Genomic DNA, 17,884 nt, shown 5'->3' with positions numbered 1-17,884 from the left:
TGTGAAGGGTGGCAAAAAAATTCTAATGTAAAAGAGCTACTTGCCCTTGTTATGAAAAGATATAACTAAAGCAAACAACTAGAAATGTAAGCCCAGGGAATTGGGGGGGGGGGGGTGTGCAGATGTCCATGTGGCTATGTGAACATGTATGTGTGAATATGTATATGTACATTTGTGGAGGCTAATCATCTTTTTGACTGGGCTGGCTGACCAAGAAGTTCTAAAGACTCTCCTACTCCACTCCAATGCTGAGGTTATAAACAGCACCTACATCCTGGCTGTCTGCTTTTTTTGTTGGTTTGGTTTGGTTTGGTTGGTTTGGTTTGGTTTGGTTTGGTTTTACCTAAGTTCTACAGATGGAGCAGCTTCATGTCTGTGTGCTTATGTGACAGCCAGTTTACTGACTGATCTGTCTCCCCAGAGAAGACTGACTATAATCAATAATAATAATAGTAATAATGATGACGATGGCAGTAATAATAAGCTAAACATGGCTATCATCAAAGGTTTCAGTGTGATTAGGAAGTGTTTGGGATTTCAAAGAAGATACAAGGTGACGGTGGCACTGAAGAAGGTGATCTCGTTTTCTGTGTAGCCTGAAGCTGCTGGCTGATGGCAGCACCCAGAGAGAGAGCTGCTGGAACTCTAGATGGCTAGGGATCTCACTGTAATGAGAAAGGAGGAAACCCGCCATTCTCTAGTGCAAAAGGTGCGGGTCCTGAAGAGGTTCATTTGACCCAGTTTTTCCACCTGGTTGGACAAGCTCCCCCTCTGCCCAGTTTGTAGTGAGCAGATCCAGTCTTTTCCGACACACACACACCTTATACACACACACCTTACACACACCTTACACACACACCTTTCACTCCTGTTTGCTTCTATTGTTCGTCACCTTCACAAAGTCCCTTTTTCTACACCTGTCCCAGGACCCCAGGTCTTCCTGCAACCCGAGGCAGCCTTGAACTTGCTGTGGACCTAGGCACACACACACAAAAAAAAAAACTTGGTCTTCCTTGGTCCTCCTTCCTCCACCTCCCAAGTGCTGGAATTACAAGCATGTGTTACCACACCCATCTTATATTTGTATTACTTAAAAGTTGCTGCCTTGGGGATAAAAAGTACATTTGTACTAGGAAGGGAAGGGAAAGGAAGGCGTGAAAAATGCGACTAGTCTTATCATTGAAATGAATAACTGCTTTCCGCAAGGGCTAACAATATTGTCTCCTTAGTACCTTTCGCTGTAGTTGTGAGAGCCACGGTGCTGTTAACTGTGTAGGTGTCCAGGGGCATTTGGCTGTAAGCCTGTAGAGGGAGAAGAGCAAATGTGAGAACAAGGATAGCTGCTTCAGAGGCTGCCAGGGTGGTGTGTGACAAGCCCCGTGTGCAGAGAAAGAGGGTAGAGAAGGTTAAAGTTCAGTGAGTGTGTTTCTTACAAACCAGCCTGGAATCCACAGCTGTCCACATCTGCCTTGAGGTTTCTTTCCTCTAATGAACGTCATAAACACCTTTGAGCACTACCGTCTTCTCATCCCAGATCTAACTGGAACAGAAAGTGTCTGTGTGCTCATATAAATCCTATCAAAAACCCAGCTAGCTATCCATCTGTCCATCCCTCCATCTGTCTATCCATTCCTCCTCCATCCCTTTCCTCCCCTCTCTAGGCTTCCATAGTGGAGCTGCTTTGGCGTGCCCCTCACATACCAAAATTTATGGATGCTCCAGTCCCGTATGTAAGTTAAGAGAATTACTTGCATGGAATTTACACTCATCCTTCTGTCAGACTTGTCTAACTTGACTTTGTGGCACAACATTATTGTCTACAAGTTAAATGAAAATCACACACAACTCAGTATGTTTTAAGTAAATTTATGATTTTGTATTGCGCCATATAAATAGCCACTCTGGGGTACATGCAGCCTGCAGTCACAGGTTGGACGTACTTCAGTCACCCCTAGATTATGCCGAGTACCTCTGTTGGGTTTGGAATCTCATGTGTCCCACAGAGGATTAGGTTTTAAATATGTGTTTGAAAAGTTTCTGCACCCCGGTAGGCCTCTCCGCTGATGCAATAATCCAGCCATACAAATCAGACTAAATCAAACTGAATTAGAAAAAGCCCAGGTTTAATGGATAAAACACACCTGGATGATTTTCCAGCCCCCCCCCCCCCAGAGAGGAGACGGAAAAAAGAAACTAATAAAAAATATACATGTGTCTGTTTTCTGCGGGGGTACCCTGTGGGGTTGTGATCTTGAGCATCTCTGGGGGAGAGGTCATAATTTGGTGGGCTTTCTGAGATGTCACAGGGTTTAGAGAGAGATGGGGCAGGGGTCTTAGGGTAAAGCTTCCGTCAGAACATCCCAGGCTCTTTGGGTATATGGATGCCAGGGGCCGGGGAGGAACTCCCACCAGAACAGGATCCTCAGCTAGAATGCTATTTGGTGAAGCTGTAGGACCTTTAAGAGGTGAGGTCTGACTGACAGAAATAGAACACTAGGGACAGTCCTTTAAAGGTTGTTCCCATTCCCGGTTTTAGCATCTTTTCTGCTTCTTGGTCTGTTTCCAAGTGAACAACCTCTGTCATATTCTTCTGCCGTCACAAATCAGACTGTTCTGCATTGCTTACCCCTCCATGATGGGCTGAAAGCCCCAGGAGCTGTTAGGGAAAGTAAACCTTTTCCCCCTCAATTTGTTTCTGTCCAGTCTTTTGTCACGGTAATAGAAAAGTAATACAGACAAACAGAAGGTAAACCGTATGTAAATAGTTACACTGTGTTCTTCGGGGGATGCTAACAGGAAAGCAGGTTAGAGCGTTCTGTTCACAGGCTTGGTGGAATCAGCTGCATGGGACCAGAGAAGCTGTAACACCGGCTGCTTTACCTCTCCACAGCTGCTTCAGCAGAGTATTGGCATGGAAAACATTCCAGGGGTAGTTTGGGGAACTTGGTGAAAGCTGTTGTTTTCCATCCGCCCGTGGCAGAATCTCTGGATATAGAATCAACAGATATGGAGAGCTAGCTGTTTTATTATCCCTATTTTCCAGATGGGAAGGCCAGAACAGGAAGAAGAGGCCACTCAGCTACCACTAAGCATTCAAGCCAGTGTTATGCCAGAACTCTCACAGCCTGGTGGCCATGCTCCCTCCCCCACAGCTCTGTCTTCTGCAGTTGTATTTGATACTTCTCAGACCATCCCCTTATTGACCAGGGCATTAAGAAAACAAACGTAACCGTGTGTGATAGCTTCACTTCTCTTCAGTTACCCTCTCGTGACTATCTGGAGAGTCTAAGTCCCTCCTGCCCCTCCTACCAGTCCCGCCAGCAGTCCTGTGTTGCTCCCCTGCTCCCCCCACCCCACCCCACCCCCGGCCCTGTCACTCTCATTGGTCATCAGTGTCTTTCAAGCTTCTTGAACATGCCATGAGCTCAGTTTGTTGCTGCTCTGGTGACATTTCCACCATGTGATTTAATTGATCTTCAATTAGATGCATCTGAATCTTCCTACAATGGTGGCTTTTCTGTGTGACATCTTACACATAACTGCTCAGGCAACAGACATGATTCATTTGAAGAGTGTCAACTTTAGTGAGGAGTCACACTTTGAGCGCTCCTTCTGCTGGAAAAGAATTCAGAAGGTCACACTGTCACACAAAACTGATAGGGCTGTGTTTTTTAGTGAGGGTAGTCCAGGATATAGATATAGGGAGTGCGCCCCAGACATGTTGGAATTTTATGCTTAAAATGTCAAAATTTAAAGAAAAAAGTTGCGGGAAAAGAAACTTTGCCAGAACCAACATGCAAAATAAAGGCAGAGATACCAGACCAGGGGCTGTGTAGCAGATGCAGTCACACATGCTCTGGGCAGCGTGGGATCAGGGGATGCAGTCACACAATTTCCAGACAGTGTGGGATCAGGGGGCATAGTCACACATGCTCCGGACAGTGTGGGATCAGGGGGTGCAGTCACACATGCTCCGGACAGTGTGGGATCAGGGGGTGCAGTCACACATGTTCCGGACAGTGTGGGATCAGGGGGTGCAGTCACACATGCTCCGGACAGTGTGGGATCAGGGGGTGCAGTCACACATGCTCCGGACAGTGTGGGAGCAGACCCAAGAGAGCCCGACGGCATCAGATCTACAATCTTCAATTCAGAGGCCCAGCAGCCACTTTTCCCACGTACTCTGAATGAACAGGACATGCCCAGCTCACTAGCACAACACGTTTGCCACTGTACATAGGCCATTCAAGTGGACTAGCCAGGCATGCTCTGTACAGCAGTGCCCCCAGCCCCCTGCTGCAGTGCCCAGGAGGAGAGGAGTGACCCACTTTCACCCTTGGCAACCTCTGTGGTTGCGTTCAGTTCCCACAGGCTGGGCTCTAACTCTGGTGGCTTTCTTTCCTGCTTATAATTTAGAGGGTATTTCTCTTTTATTTACCAGACGTACCAAATAAAGGAGAAGAAACCACTGAGCTGAGCAGGCTTGGCTTACAGTGCTTCATGGGACAGAATGCTATCCAGAATTCTGGATTTGTTCCTAAGCAACAGAGAGTCATGTTCCTGGGCAGCCCTGAACTGGGGGCTCCTTGTTTGGACCAGGAGCTCTTACCTCAGCAGTGTGGCCTTCTGGGAACAGAGGCATGCCTGGCCTGGCTCACAGGAATATTGACTTTATGTCTTCAGAAGAACCGTGTGCGTGGAGGGCATTTTTTGACCGTAACCCTTCCACGCCATAAACATTCCCTGATACTTCATGTGGGCTGAGGGGCCACGTCTTTACCTCACTAACCATGTGAGCTGCTGGCAGAGTGGAAATCAGAAAGATTAAAAACATTAGTTTTAAAACCTGAGTCAGCTTTGCTCGTTTCCTGTGATGGAACATACACATGAACATACACATACATGTTCTGTAACATACACATGAAACCAGATGTGGGCCTTCTCTGCTTCCTCCTTGGTACTCTAAGGCAATAGTGTCTCTTGAACCAGACTTGGCATTCTTCTGCAGTATCCTGGAGACTAGCACAGAGCCAGCAGCCAGGAATCTCACTCCTTCTCATCATCAGCGTCCTCCAGCTCAGAGGCACCAGAGGCCTCCCGCTAAGAGCAGAAATCCCATTATCCATCACAACCCACTGCACCCACAATAGCTTTGGAGCTCACATCTGCCGTGATGTGGCCAGCTGTTTTAATAGTGACTCACCCATGTCTCTATCCTGGTCTTTTTACCCTTCACGTTGCTCAAGGCTTATTCCCTAGGGTAGAATGCAGACAACACGGTCTTAAATGGAAGTGTCTCCTTCTGTGGGGTTTCTGTTATGCATCCTCGGCCTTGTGCCAGGAGTCTGAGAGTATTCAGGGACAGGGGTCTAGCCAGTGATGAAGGATGTGCTTCTCTATGCCCATGCCTGGGATTCTACCCCACCACCACAGTGGAAAACAAATCATAGTTACTTTTATGTGTGGACCATTATGAGACTGAGACCAGATTTTTCCCTTCCCTGCTCCCAGCCCAGCCATTGGCCTCACTGCTGTGATTCGTCTCCAGCCACACTAGAGAACGCATGCCAGATGTCAGGGTCTTGTCCCCCACCACATTCCCTGAAGGACTCTATGGTTGCTCTGTCGAGACAATGAGGTGTAGCTCCAGGTACCTGCTGCGTCATGTCCGATTGACCGGTCAGAGTATATCTCCAGGCCTGTACAGCTGTGTCCCTACAGCAGCTCCCCCTGGGAAGTAGCGGAGCAGATGGTAGGGAGGCAGTGAGAGCAACCTACACCGCCCTGTGACTTCCAGCTGTTGGCCCGCCCAGATAGCAGACATCAAGTCTGCCGATTATTATCCTCAAACACCAGCATTTCTGTAGCTGTTCCCCTTGCTGGGAGTCTTCCCGCAAGACCTTCTGCTTGTTCTGGTTTTCTCCCATTACTATTTAAAAAATATTACGGAAATTGGGAATGACCAAGAACAAAGGGAGGACGTGGAAATGGAAAGAAAATGAAATATGAAGTGGTTACAAATGACTACTTTTTAATGTAATCCTTCCATACTGGCTTTATGAATGTCTAGCAATTTCTAGAAAGCCCAAGGAGCCTTCCTATGGGAGGGTGCCAGTCTCAGGCATGAAGGAAGTAATAGGAAAAGAAGAGAGACTAGGAACGGACCCTAGAAGATGCATTGGTATTCCCCAGTCTTGTGAATTCAGAGCAATGATGCTTATTCGGAGCTTCAGAGGAGACCAAAGCCTGCTCTCCCAGGTAGTCCAGCATGCGGGAAATCCGGGCCATGATGTCAACATTTTGTACCTTTGATTATAATACAGTAAAACCAGAGGCGATGATAGCAAAGAAAAGCATAGGCCAGCAAGAACGTTAGCGCCAGCATGTGTTACCTGATCACCTCATCTCACCTCAGAGGAAGGTTTCCCTAAAACAGTAAAGGCAGGAGGCATAGGAAAGTTAAGGCAGTCACCAAGATCCGACTAAACCATTTTGAAATTGAAAACAAGTCCCTGTCTTTGTTCCTTAAGCCACGTGGTTTTTGAGCAGGAATGGATTGTAAGAATTGTACCCAAATAACTCGTGCCCACGAAAGGGCCCTGTGATCCGTCTTTGGGTGCCGTGGGAAGGCTCCCTTGATTCTTCGGCATGATTCTCAGCCCACTCTTCACTCTCACCTCACGTTCTGGCATTTTCCCAACACGGGCATTTTGAACATTTTCAAGGTAATCAGCGGGGATGGTTCTAAGGGGAAGGCTCCTTTCTTGTTTGTCACACTAGGTCACAGGTGGCAAAAGGATGACCTAATGCTGGGTCATAGGTTTACATTATGCTGGAGCCTTTGGATTAAAGAGTCAGACCCAAGGTGAACTGCCTGGTTTTTGACTTAGCCCATTAAAAAGTATGACTGAACTAAAGACGTGTGTCCTAATGGCAGCAGGCTGAGGGAAGTCCAGCATACCTCTCTAAGTTCTTTCCTTCCTCCTTCAGAAAAGTGAGCCCCGCCTTTCTGAAATGAGTGCTGTCTCATAACCTGTAGTCAAGCAAAGTAGATCAGAGACTTTTATTATGGGCCACTCTTGCCCAGAAATACCTCTCAGAGGAGTTAAGAGTCTGGGAATATTGTGGCGCCGTCAGGGAAATGGGTTGTGGGTTTATCATCCACTTTTCAAGGAAGAGTTTGGCTTCTTTGGCTAAGCAATAAAAGTTAAGAGAGAAGACGGTCACAGAGAGACATATTCTAAGGCCCACAGTGACAGTACTCAGGGTATCTGGGACATCCCTCCCTCCCATGGTCCACTTTGATGGCCGAGGTTGCCTCCCAGCCCAATCTTGCTATTGCTGTGCAATCCACTCCACATCCAGTAAGACACTGCCTTTTCTCCAAGATAGCCCCTGTGTCCTTGGCCAGTGAGATGGCTCCAAAGTAGTAGATTAACCAACCTAGAGACTCAAGGAATTGGGGCTCCTTGAGGCAGTTGCATTCAAATCGCATTCAAAGAAAGACTGCCATTTAATTTTCATTGGAGGAGGTTGGTTATTGTGTTTTGTTTTATTTTTTAACCAAGTCGAGGCATCAAAATAGAAGAGCACAATTAAAGAAAATCATTATGTAGTCGTCGCCTTGGGGTTTCTCAAACATTGCATAGGAACACATTTTTATTAGAACAAATCCCTTTGCAGATTACCAAAATTGGCTCCAATAAAGTAGAATGGATTTTATTTAGAGATGAAGCATTTGAGAAGATTATCAGGAGAAAGAGCGCTGATTTCCTTCCTGTCATCAGTATCTCACATGCGAGGAAAAAAAAAGAAGTCAGTAATATCATCACCTTGTATCTCGGGCACGTTTGTGCCTCGACATGTTACATAGATTGCACTCCTAATATTCCTAATGATAATGAGAGTGCTGACGAGGTCATTCTGTGTGTTCTGGAATGCTGGTGGTTGGTGAGCAGGCTCTCCCTCTAGCAAAAGGAAACAAGAGATGTTTCTCACTTGTCAAGTCGGAGAAATGATGGCTCATTTCATAATCCGTAATCCACTCCTAGCGTTCCCCTCCAAGTATTTCTATAATAGTTATTTTTAACTCAAAAAAAAAAGAAGTAAATTTTAATGAGAGAAACATCGCATGCGTTATTAGTTTCCAGGACAGTGCTGCTTGCTGAAAGTAAGCAGACCGAGGCAGGTTGTATTTCTTACTAGTTTTTGTTTGTTTGCTTCCTGCCATTCTCGTTTCTCACCTCCTTTCCTCTTATTGAGTCATTAAAGAAATGATTGTTTCGAGCATTACTGACAGATTGGTCATAAGCAGTCACAAATTTTACTTCACTGCAAAAGGGACCCAGCAGCGCAAATCGCCCACGTTGACGCTAAAGTAGATGGAGGTCTTAGGAAGCCCCTAGCATTTAATGTGCTACAGAACGGAACAGAACTTGGCTGAACCCTCCGTTCTTCATTCACGAGTATTTCCTGGGTCTCACTCTAAGTGATGCCTGCCAGGCGTGTTCAGGTTTCGGTTCGCACCAATGGGGAGGCAGCTGGAAGAGTTCCCTGGGAAGCCTCAGCCCCTTTCTTTCTGGCAAACGCCCACATTTGACTGCTGCCGGAGGCGGCGCGCAGGCTCCGGAGAGGTCCCGGTTGCCCTCCTGGCACGGTTAACCGGGAATTGCCAGTGCCGGCTTCACTGACCTTGGGGGGCTCTGGGCGGGCAGGGGTGCCACGGAAGTGGGATCACTGCGGGGTTCCTCTGTTGCTACAGCGGTGATGTCACCCGCCCCTCCTAACCCGCGGTTGGTTGTTTTGTGTTTCAGCTCTGCCTGCAGTTAAGCACAAAGACCTGAAGGAGACTCCCACAGCCTTCAGGGAGAAGAAAGGAGGCACCCAGCCGATTAAAAGGAACTTGTGGCTTGTGGCCTTTTTGCGCAGGGGCCGCCTGGAGGGAGAGAAAAGTGCGCTGAAGCCAGGGCGGCAGTTAGTGAGCTGTGAGATGAGGAGCAGCTGCGGCTGACACCGCTTCCAGTATCCTTCGTCTGCCCTTTGTGTTTCGTGTACATGTGTCTGTTCAGGCCGGCCGGAGGCGCCCAGAAGAGCATCCACCACGGCTGCCGGGGAAAGACCGCCCACCATGCCCACGGAGACGCTACAGACAGGTAGCATGGTGAAGCCGGTCAGCCCTGCGGGCACCTTCACGTCCGCGGTGCCCCTGCGCATCCTGAACAAAGGACCCGACTACTTCCGCAGGCAGGCCGAGCCCAACCCCAAGAGACTCAGTGCAGTGGAGCGGCTGGAGGCTGACAAGGCCAAGTATGTCAAGAGCCAGGAGGTGATCAACGCCAAGCAGGAGCCGGTGAAGCCGGCTGTGCTGGCCAAGCCCCCGGTGTGCCCAGGAGCCAAGCGCACACTGGGCAGCCCCACTCTCAAGGTGTTTGGCAACCATGCCAAGACCGAGAGCGGTGTGCAACGAGAGACCCTCAAACTCGAGATCCTCAAGAACATCATCAATAGCTCCGAGGGCTCTAGCTCTGGCTCTGGCCACAAGCACAGCTCTCGAAACTGGCCTCCTCACAGGGACGCCACTGACCTGCACCGGCACTCCTTCGCTGAGTCGCTGAAGGTATACCCTACGCCTGGGCGAGGTAGCCCACAGGAGAGCAGCTCCCACGTGAGCAGGAGACTGCTGGAGCAGTCGGCAGACTCCTTCCTGCACGTCTCACACAGTTCCTCAGACATCCGCAAAGTGACCAGCGTGAAGCCCCTTAAAGCCATCCCCTGCAGCAGTTCTGCCCCTCCCTTGCCTCCCAAGCCCAAGGTGGCTGCCACGAAGTCCCCTGAGGCTGACCAGGTGGAACCAGCCTGTGGGGTCAGCCGGAGACCTTCCCTTCAGCGATCCAAGTCAGACTTGAGTGACAGGTATTTCCGAGTAGACGCAGATGTGGAGAGGTTCTTCAACTACTGCGGACTCGACCCGGAAGAGCTGGAAAACCTTGGCATGGAGAACTTTGCAAGGGCTAACTCTGACATCATATCCCTCAACTTCCGCAGCGCAAGCATGATCAGCTCAGACTGTGAACAGTCTCAGGACAGTAACAGTGACCTTAGAAATGATGACAGTGCCAATGACCGGGTGCCATATGGCATTTCTGCCATCGAGAGAAATGCTAGAATCATCAAGTGGCTATATAGCATCAAACAGGCTAGGGAGTCACAGAAGGTGTCCCATGTGTAAGGGGCTTTAGTGGCGGAAAGGAGGGAGGGTGGGTCTGTCTGTGCATACACAGTTGTGAAGGTTGTGAGGTCTCCTTGAAGTGTTGTGAGCTTCTCCACTCTTTGTGTTGCTTGTTGTGCAATGTTCTCAAGTTGCATGCCTGTCAACATGGCGCCTGGCCTGGCTTCCTCCTCACCTCTCTGCAGAGTCTTGCTGAACACTCATCTGCCAAAAGTTTTCCAGCCAGAATCTGACTGCCTAGGGCGTTGCTCTTAAGCAAAACTGTTTACAGGAGGGGAAAAAAAAAAAAGTTTTCAGTTTCTTCAATATTTATGTGGTTCTTGTGTTTTTATACCCCGCACTGTTGTGTCTTAATTAAAAATTTTATCAACTGGCTTTTAAGTTGAACACAGAATTTTTTTGAAATAAAAAGCCACTTTACCTAAATGGGAGATCAAACACTGGGAAATGGATGGGACACGCTCCGGGAGAAGACGGACAGGACAGAGAACCAGGCTAGAGTTTGTTTCTGTGGAATCCAGCGGTAGGCCTTGCCCACATTTTGCCATTCTCTTGCCACTTAGTGGAGCGTTCTGGGGCAACAGTGTTGTCTTGTGTCCAATTTAGTGTATATGTCGGTGGTATTTTTGTAGTGGAAGACAATCAGACAAAACCCACAATGAGCAAATGCAGGAGGTTCAATACTGGGAGGGGGTGGAGAGACTGTTGATGCTGTTCAAGCGGGGATAATTCCCAAGTATCTAGGATTAACCTGACAGGAAGACCCACCCTAAAGCTGGTTAAAGCTGATACTGAATGTTTTTTTTTTTACAAAGTTACTTTGTGGGATTTTATTTGTTTTTGTCGTGCTTTTGGCCAAGAACTACTACCACATGTTGGTTCTTTCTCTTGCTCCCTTTGTAGTTGTTCTGTTTGGCGCGGGTGAGTTGGGGCTCCACAGGTTTGCACTGAGGACAGGAAGGGAAGTGAGATTACCATCCCTCAGTACAGTCTCCCGTTCCACAGTGCTTCTGTCCGTCCTTCGTGACTGTCCCTGTGGAAGCGGAGTCGCATCTCATTCTCTTATCTTGCCCTTCTCTCAGGCTGTGGGTATTTGTTACAGCTTTAGAAAACTGTGGAAACACTATAGCTTTCCACCTGGTCTCGTGTTGCCTCTTCCCCAATAACCTGCCCTCTGGGTGAGCCAGGCGGCGGAAGCAGAGGGCACCAGGCAGTGTGTGCTGCAAGGCACTGGCAGCCCGCAGGTTCTCGGCAGAACCACCTTCGTCTTCCTCAGCTACCAGGAGCCTTTAAACGGTGTGAATGCTGTAAGACTCTGTACATACTTCCGTTGTTCTGGAACCTAAGAAGAAAAGATATGCTAATAAATAGCTCTGTAGGCTCTACCTGTGCTGGTTCCTTTGTCCTTTTCTTTTTCCTTCATGAAAAGCTAACTTTGGGCTGTGGGCCAGAAGCACATTTTTTATAGCCTTCTAGGAACATTTCCTTAAATTGCTCTCACCCGAGCTCAATGATTCTGAGCAGCACTCTTCTTGGTTCGCTGAAATACTTCCTGCGTGCTCCCTAAAGTATGCTGCCTCTTCACTTAGTTACACTTCTTTTATTTTTGCCTTTTCCAAATGTCGGGGTTTTTCATATTTTCCAAGAGACTCTTTGGTTGAAATATTTAAGTTCTTACTGCAGAGTGTGTCTTTGAAATGACTAGCCTGTTTTCAATTGTTCAGGCTCAACGTCAGTACCACTCTGTGTGGTCATGTATTTGCCCACTTGTCTTTCAAAGTGGCACCCAGTGAACCCCCATGGTCAACAGCCTCTGCCTCAAAGAACTTAGACTGTCACAGCTGTACTAGAGAAGTATTTCTCCTTAGGGGCTGTGTTCTTTCTCCTGTTACTTGAACATTGAATATGCAATGAGTATTTATTCCATGAAGTTATTTGAAGAGAATTTCTTCTAAAGTTAAGGTTATACTTAATATGCAAATTTAAGGAAGCATTATAAAATGTAATTTCAAAAACAGTAATGATTGTCAAACTGTTTTATTGATAAATATTTTTCTCCAGAAAGGCAAATTTGGTTCTTTGACTCTTCCTACTGGTCTTGAATTCCTCCTGCTTCTCTCACTGATGTTTCCTGAAACTAGAACCCTGCTTTTCCAGAAGAAATGTTTGGGAATGCAGCTGTGAATGGCGATGATACTTATTCAAATTAACAGAATGAGAAATTTTCTAAGGAAACAAAAAAGGTTTGTTTCCTCCCCACTTATATAGAAATGTGGCTTTTCTAAGACATAGACGCCTTAGCATTTATAGATGCATTGGGGGAGCTATTAAAATACTAGAAGTAAATGTTATTTTTCTAAGGAAGCTGTCACTGGGAAGATGAGCATTTCCTGGCCCAGTGTATATCACTGCCTATGCTGGTTTAGTTGTAGATTGTGTGTGTAACCTCCAGTACCTACCTCTCCTCTCTAACAGCCAGTCCAGTCCTGCAGCCTCGTAGACTTTCTGTTCCTATAAGACGGGAGAGCTCAGCTTCTGTAATGCAAAGTTTCTATAAAGGACTGTTTCACATGCTTAATATGAAGGTCTGGGAGAGATACTTCCTAGTTGTGAGGCGCTCTACAAAGTCTGCTCTCTTCCAGCTCCTGGAAGTCTAATGCAGTTGTGCACTCATGAGTATAAGGTGATTGCACTCAGTAGTCCTGGAAAGCAACTGATTTTTCTGGAAACCATCCAGTCTTCCAGACAGTTCTAAAATACCCATGGCGTGCTGTTGTCTTGGTTCAGGCTTGTACCATCTCACCTGAAGTACTGTTTCTAAACTTTCCAACTGGGCATCTCCCCTCAGCCAGCCCCGTTCATCACACCGCAACACCTCCGTAAAGCAAACACGTAACCTCACACATGCCAAACAAAAGCTCTACTGCCTAGCCGTACCCCCTTCAACGGCCCATGCTAACAGGAATGTCAAAGAACTTGTGGTCATAATTTTAAACCGTGAGCTGCTGAGGCTTGGTAGTTGGTCATTTGGTGAATAATGTCCCTTCTTCCTTTAGTCTCCGAGGTACTTGCTCTTTCAAGACAACACTCAGTTCAGTAACATTTTGTTAGTCTCTAGGCAATCACCCTACCAACTTGTGATTTTCTCATGGCCTCAAACCCAGCCTGTGCAAGCTAAATGATAACCTTATAAAGTATACCATCCTGATAACTATATGCCTTATGAGAGGGGAAAAGAGCTGTCCTAATTAATAAATGCAGAGATCTTGGATGATAGATAGACCTAGGTTTCACGGTGTATAACACAGCATCCCATAGACTGTAATAGATGCTTAATATGTTTTTACTGGTAGCAGTGCGGGGCGGGGAGGAGGGAGTTGACAGCAGCAGTGGGTAGGGGTGGGGGGTGGGTTTTTTTTTTAATTTGAGGATCCTTTTTCAAAAATGCTTGGGATCGACCAGGCGGTGGTGGCACATGCCTTTAATCCCATCATTCGGGAGGCAGAGACAGGTGGATCTCTGTAAATTTGAAGTCAGCCTGGTCTACAAGAGCTAATTCCAGGACAGCCAGGGCTGTTACACAGAGAAATCCTATCCAGAAAGGAAAAAAAATGTTTGTGATCAGAATATTTGAGCTTTTTAGATTTGAGGATATTTGCGTATACTTTACTAGTTGTGGATCATAATGTAAAAACCTGAAATTTTAAATGCTCCAAAATAGGAAACTGTGAGCATCAAGTTGGCCTCAAGTTTTGGAGCATTTCTGATGTTGACTTGGTTCAATTCCCTTTGTTTAGCGTCCAGCCTAAATTATAAATCTAGGAAGTCCCAAGTGGTAGTTTTGCCCCCACTGTAGAGGTAAAGAACGGCATCCCCATGGAGATTAGGGTCCTTAGCAAGATCCCGTGGGAAGCAAGTGCTAGAATGGACTTGAACCCAGCACTGCAATCCCAGCTCCACTTGCCTTTGAGCCCCGTTCAAAGTTGAGGAAGACAGACTTAGCAAGAGTTAGTGCATAAGACTAAAGGGACCTTCAGCTCATTTGACCATTGAGTCTGCTGCCAGGGTACGTAAGCATGCTAAACATGTCTCCAGTTTCAGCAATTCCATCCTCACCTAAATGGGAGCCCATAAATTCAGAAAAAGGCTTCAGATGCTCCAGTGTGAGAAGCATTCAGCCCCTGAGTTCAGAGAGACAAGGTCATAGGAAACACATTGTTCCTTGCTGTATTTTAAAAGTGGCATCCTGTCTCTTCTTGGGTCATGGACGTTTGGAAGGCTAAACAGCAGAGACAGATAACCACAAATCAGGAAACACACTTGGAGCACATGAGGAGCCAGCATCTCTCTGTGCACCTAACCTTGAGGGTGGCCAGCAGATACAGTGGGAAATGATTCAAGAGGCCAAGAATGGCCCAGTTGAAACTGAACGGGTTCTTAGCTCCTTAAAGAGGACTGATCTCAAAGCTAACTCATCCACTTATCACCTCAGTAAACGGCTGTGAGGTCTGTGGTTGCTGCAGGGCCGCCTGGACACACACTGCCCTCTAAGGACCCCCACCTGTCTTGATGGACAAGAGGCTGCATAGAGCCTCTGCCTGAGTTACCTTCATAAAGATTCACCCCATTGCTTATCCGAAGCCCTGCAGAAGGCAATTCCAGAGGGAGCTGGGCTCAGTCTGTGCATCCCCTGCCTCCACTCTCCTGAGAGCCATGTGCTTAACGGGCGCCTTCCATTCCCTCACCTGTGGAAGGGGCAGGGTCATCTGATGCCGGCATTCCCTGACGGCACAAGACCTGAGGTATTAGAACACATATAAAGAATATGGAAATTCTGGTTATGCTATGTTGGAGACTAGGGGACCCGTGAGGCCCGATGGAAGTCAGACCCTGCAACAAGTGGCATTTCATGCACTAGATGCCATCAGTATTGGTGAACAAAGGCAATGGGGTCTATCAAAGGATTCTTCCTGAATGGAAGGGACCCCCAGAAAGACTCCTTAACTGTTCTGACTGACAGGAGCTGGCAGATGGGCTGCAGCCAGTCACAGTGCTTTGGGGACGAAAATAAGTCTTTCACGAGCTGAATACTCTATTCTTCTCACAGCTGTGAAAATGCTATCGAGTGCTGTGTTAGGATAAACCCTCAGTCACATTATCTCTTTCTCATGATCTTTAGGATTAAAGAAGACTACACCTGGCTGACAGAATATCTGAGAATTAAGCTTTTTCTCAAAGGCACACATTCGATAACTAGGAAATGGAAAACAAGCCAAGATTAATTTAAAAAAAAAATCCTAAGACTCATTTGTATGGATGAAAATTAATCTTGAAGTCTAGTCTGGCAGAAGCCGGGTTTGATCCTCAGCAGTTAAGTTGCATTGCAGAATTTTCTCAAACACTAAATCACTGATTGGTGATTCTTGAATATAAGTGAGTGGCTACAAAAATTCATTGTGTTTAATTGCATCAAGACTGCATCTTCTGGGTGCTTCTCCGACTGACATGAGTGGTCAGTTGACCAGCTTGTTGCACAGAAAGGAAAGCAGATGCAGAGAACTAGGTTGAAGGGACTCACAGTGGCTACAGAGGGCAGGTAGGCTGGTGAGTGGCGCTGTAACGGGGTGCTCTGACCTCAGCAAGGTGGCAGAATGGGGTACCACCAAGCCTGACTAATCTCTTATGCAGAACTGGCAGCAGTTTGCGAGCAATTGCTCACAGGTGGTCTTGATGTACAATATTTCAACGTTATGCTATTGAGACAGCAAGAACCTAAACCTAGAAATCGTTTGAATTTTGATTTTTCCCAAGGCTAGCATCAGACAACTTCTAAGCAATTTCATGATTCTGGGCATTGGCAATTGGGCTTCAGAGTTCCCTGGGTTCTGAGAAAGGATTGTTGGTAGGTTGGCGTATAATGCCTACTTTTCGCAGGTTTTCAGCTTCCGTGGGCTTGCAGAATACTAGAGTATCTGTGTCCCTGTTTAGTGTTTCTTGTCTCAAGAACTCGATCAGTTACTTCGATTCAGAATTTTTTTATTAGGATAAATTAACTATTGTTTAATCCTAACAGCCATAAAACTTCACAGATAACAAAAACAGTCTAAAAACTCTGGGGAAATTTTTGAAGTGACTCTATATTTTAACTGTTGCGTCTGTAAAATACTTTATCCATAGACCCCTAGTGGTCCTCAGTGTCATTTTCTGGGCCTGATCTTTCTGTCTGCCAGACTCCAGGCATCCCCTGCCTACTGTCACCCCATTGTCTTCACTCTCCACCGGCTTGCAGGAGCTGCCTCGTTTTCCCAAAGGCCCCCTCCCTGAAGATAGGCACTGTTTATGGTATGGCCCACACCCAGCAGACCACCTGGTGTGTGTTACAGACTGTGAGCTAAATAGGTGTGAGATAAAGAGAATCTGGGATTCCTAATCTGGGGAAGGGTAGGTTTGTGGAATGACTCGGTACAATGAGCTCCCGAATGTTAAGTACTATCTCCCAACAGATTGTCCCGACAGCTCCCAGCTCCGACTCAGAAGCCTCCCGTCTACTTTTTCACTGGTACACATTGACCTGGCAGTCACAGGTTCACTCTCCTTGTCTCTGGAATTCTGCTGACAGGGCTGAGGAGGGAGGAGCCGGTCACACCTGAATGTGATGGCGGCAGTTGATAACACCTGGGAGTTCTGCAGGAGGAAGCCGGAGACCTCGCCGCATCCCCTGCGTGCACGGCTTAGCGTGTTTTGCCTCCTCTGCTTAGCGTGTTTTGCCTCCTCAAAACAAATTTTCCAGTACTGGTAGACTCACGTAATCGTTTCTAGTGTCTTCTTTGACATAGGTGATCACATCAGTCACGTGAGCCTTAGTTGAGTTCATCTCAAGCCCGAGCTCGAAGGTGTCCTGGCCTCTGCGCTCACCTCTGGCAAGTTCAAGGCCATCACTTAGCTGCTGTACATTTTAATTTGGAGAAAACTGTGAAACCCCCTCCTCGGTAACGTCCGAGGCCTGCAGCCATTTCACTGAAAGCTTTTGCGTTCTCCTAGTGAACTGACAGCTGTACATGGCCCCGGAGTGTAGAGCTCCTGTCGTGACTGGGGAGGAGGGTTGGGGGTGCTGCTCTGCTTGCTCTGGACAAAGGCCCAATGTGTCCTGCCCAATGTTTCAAATTTCTCAGGGCAGCTCAATGCTCAGGCATCTGCTGTAGCGCCGGCTGGCTCCCCTGAAGACCCTTTCTCCGGTTTTATGGGCTGCTTCCATCTGTCGAGAATTCTTGGGTGTGAAGAATCTGTGAATTGAGATCTGGATAGTGTTTCACATTCTCAATTGGTCTCCGCATTTAACGTACCACCTGATGCCCGTTAAAGCCGGTTTAATAGCTGGCATGGGTTTTTGTATTTTCTGCACTTGAACGAGTATGCATTCATATGCATACACATGTTGGATTCTTCAGGAATTTGCTCCAGACAAATGTGCTTCAGGTCACATTACACTATACTTACTTCAAAAATTAAAATCCTAATATATGTATATAATATATATATAATCTCTACTGATAGGTATTTGACCAGCAGGAGAAAGGCTGACTTTAAACGGAAAGGGTGAACAGTACAGAATCTAGTCTCTTAACCCCTCTGCATTTGCTCTTAGCCCTTTTTGTT

General features: G+C 47.1%; 1 protein-coding gene across 6 annotated transcripts in view; it reads left to right on the top strand.

Annotated features, from left to right (window-relative positions):
• Positions 1–10,603, top strand: part of Fam110b (family with sequence similarity 110 member B) — a 125,508-nt gene extending 114,905 nt beyond the window's left edge. For 5 of the 6 annotated variants that reach the window (XM_057791202.1, XM_057791201.1, XM_057791199.1 and 2 more), the window contains one exon: positions 8,814–10,603. In XM_057791202.1, coding sequence (XP_057647185.1) covers positions 9,128–10,228 — 1,101 coding nt within the window. In that variant the 5' untranslated portion in view covers positions 8,814–9,127 and the 3' untranslated portion in view covers positions 10,229–10,603. Of the gene's footprint in view, positions 1–1,699; positions 1,731–8,813 lie in introns of those variants that run through there. The other variant, XM_057791205.1, reaches the window with a different exon arrangement.
• Positions 10,604–17,884: the final 7,281 nt, after the last annotated feature.

Source organism: Chionomys nivalis, chromosome 16 (genome assembly GCF_950005125.1).
Source record: "Chionomys nivalis chromosome 16, mChiNiv1.1, whole genome shotgun sequence".
In the NCBI taxonomy this organism is placed as follows: domain Eukaryota; kingdom Metazoa; phylum Chordata; class Mammalia; order Rodentia; family Cricetidae; genus Chionomys; species Chionomys nivalis.
Note: the sequence above shows the minus strand (reverse complement) of the source record. Positions and strands in the feature narration are given on the sequence as shown.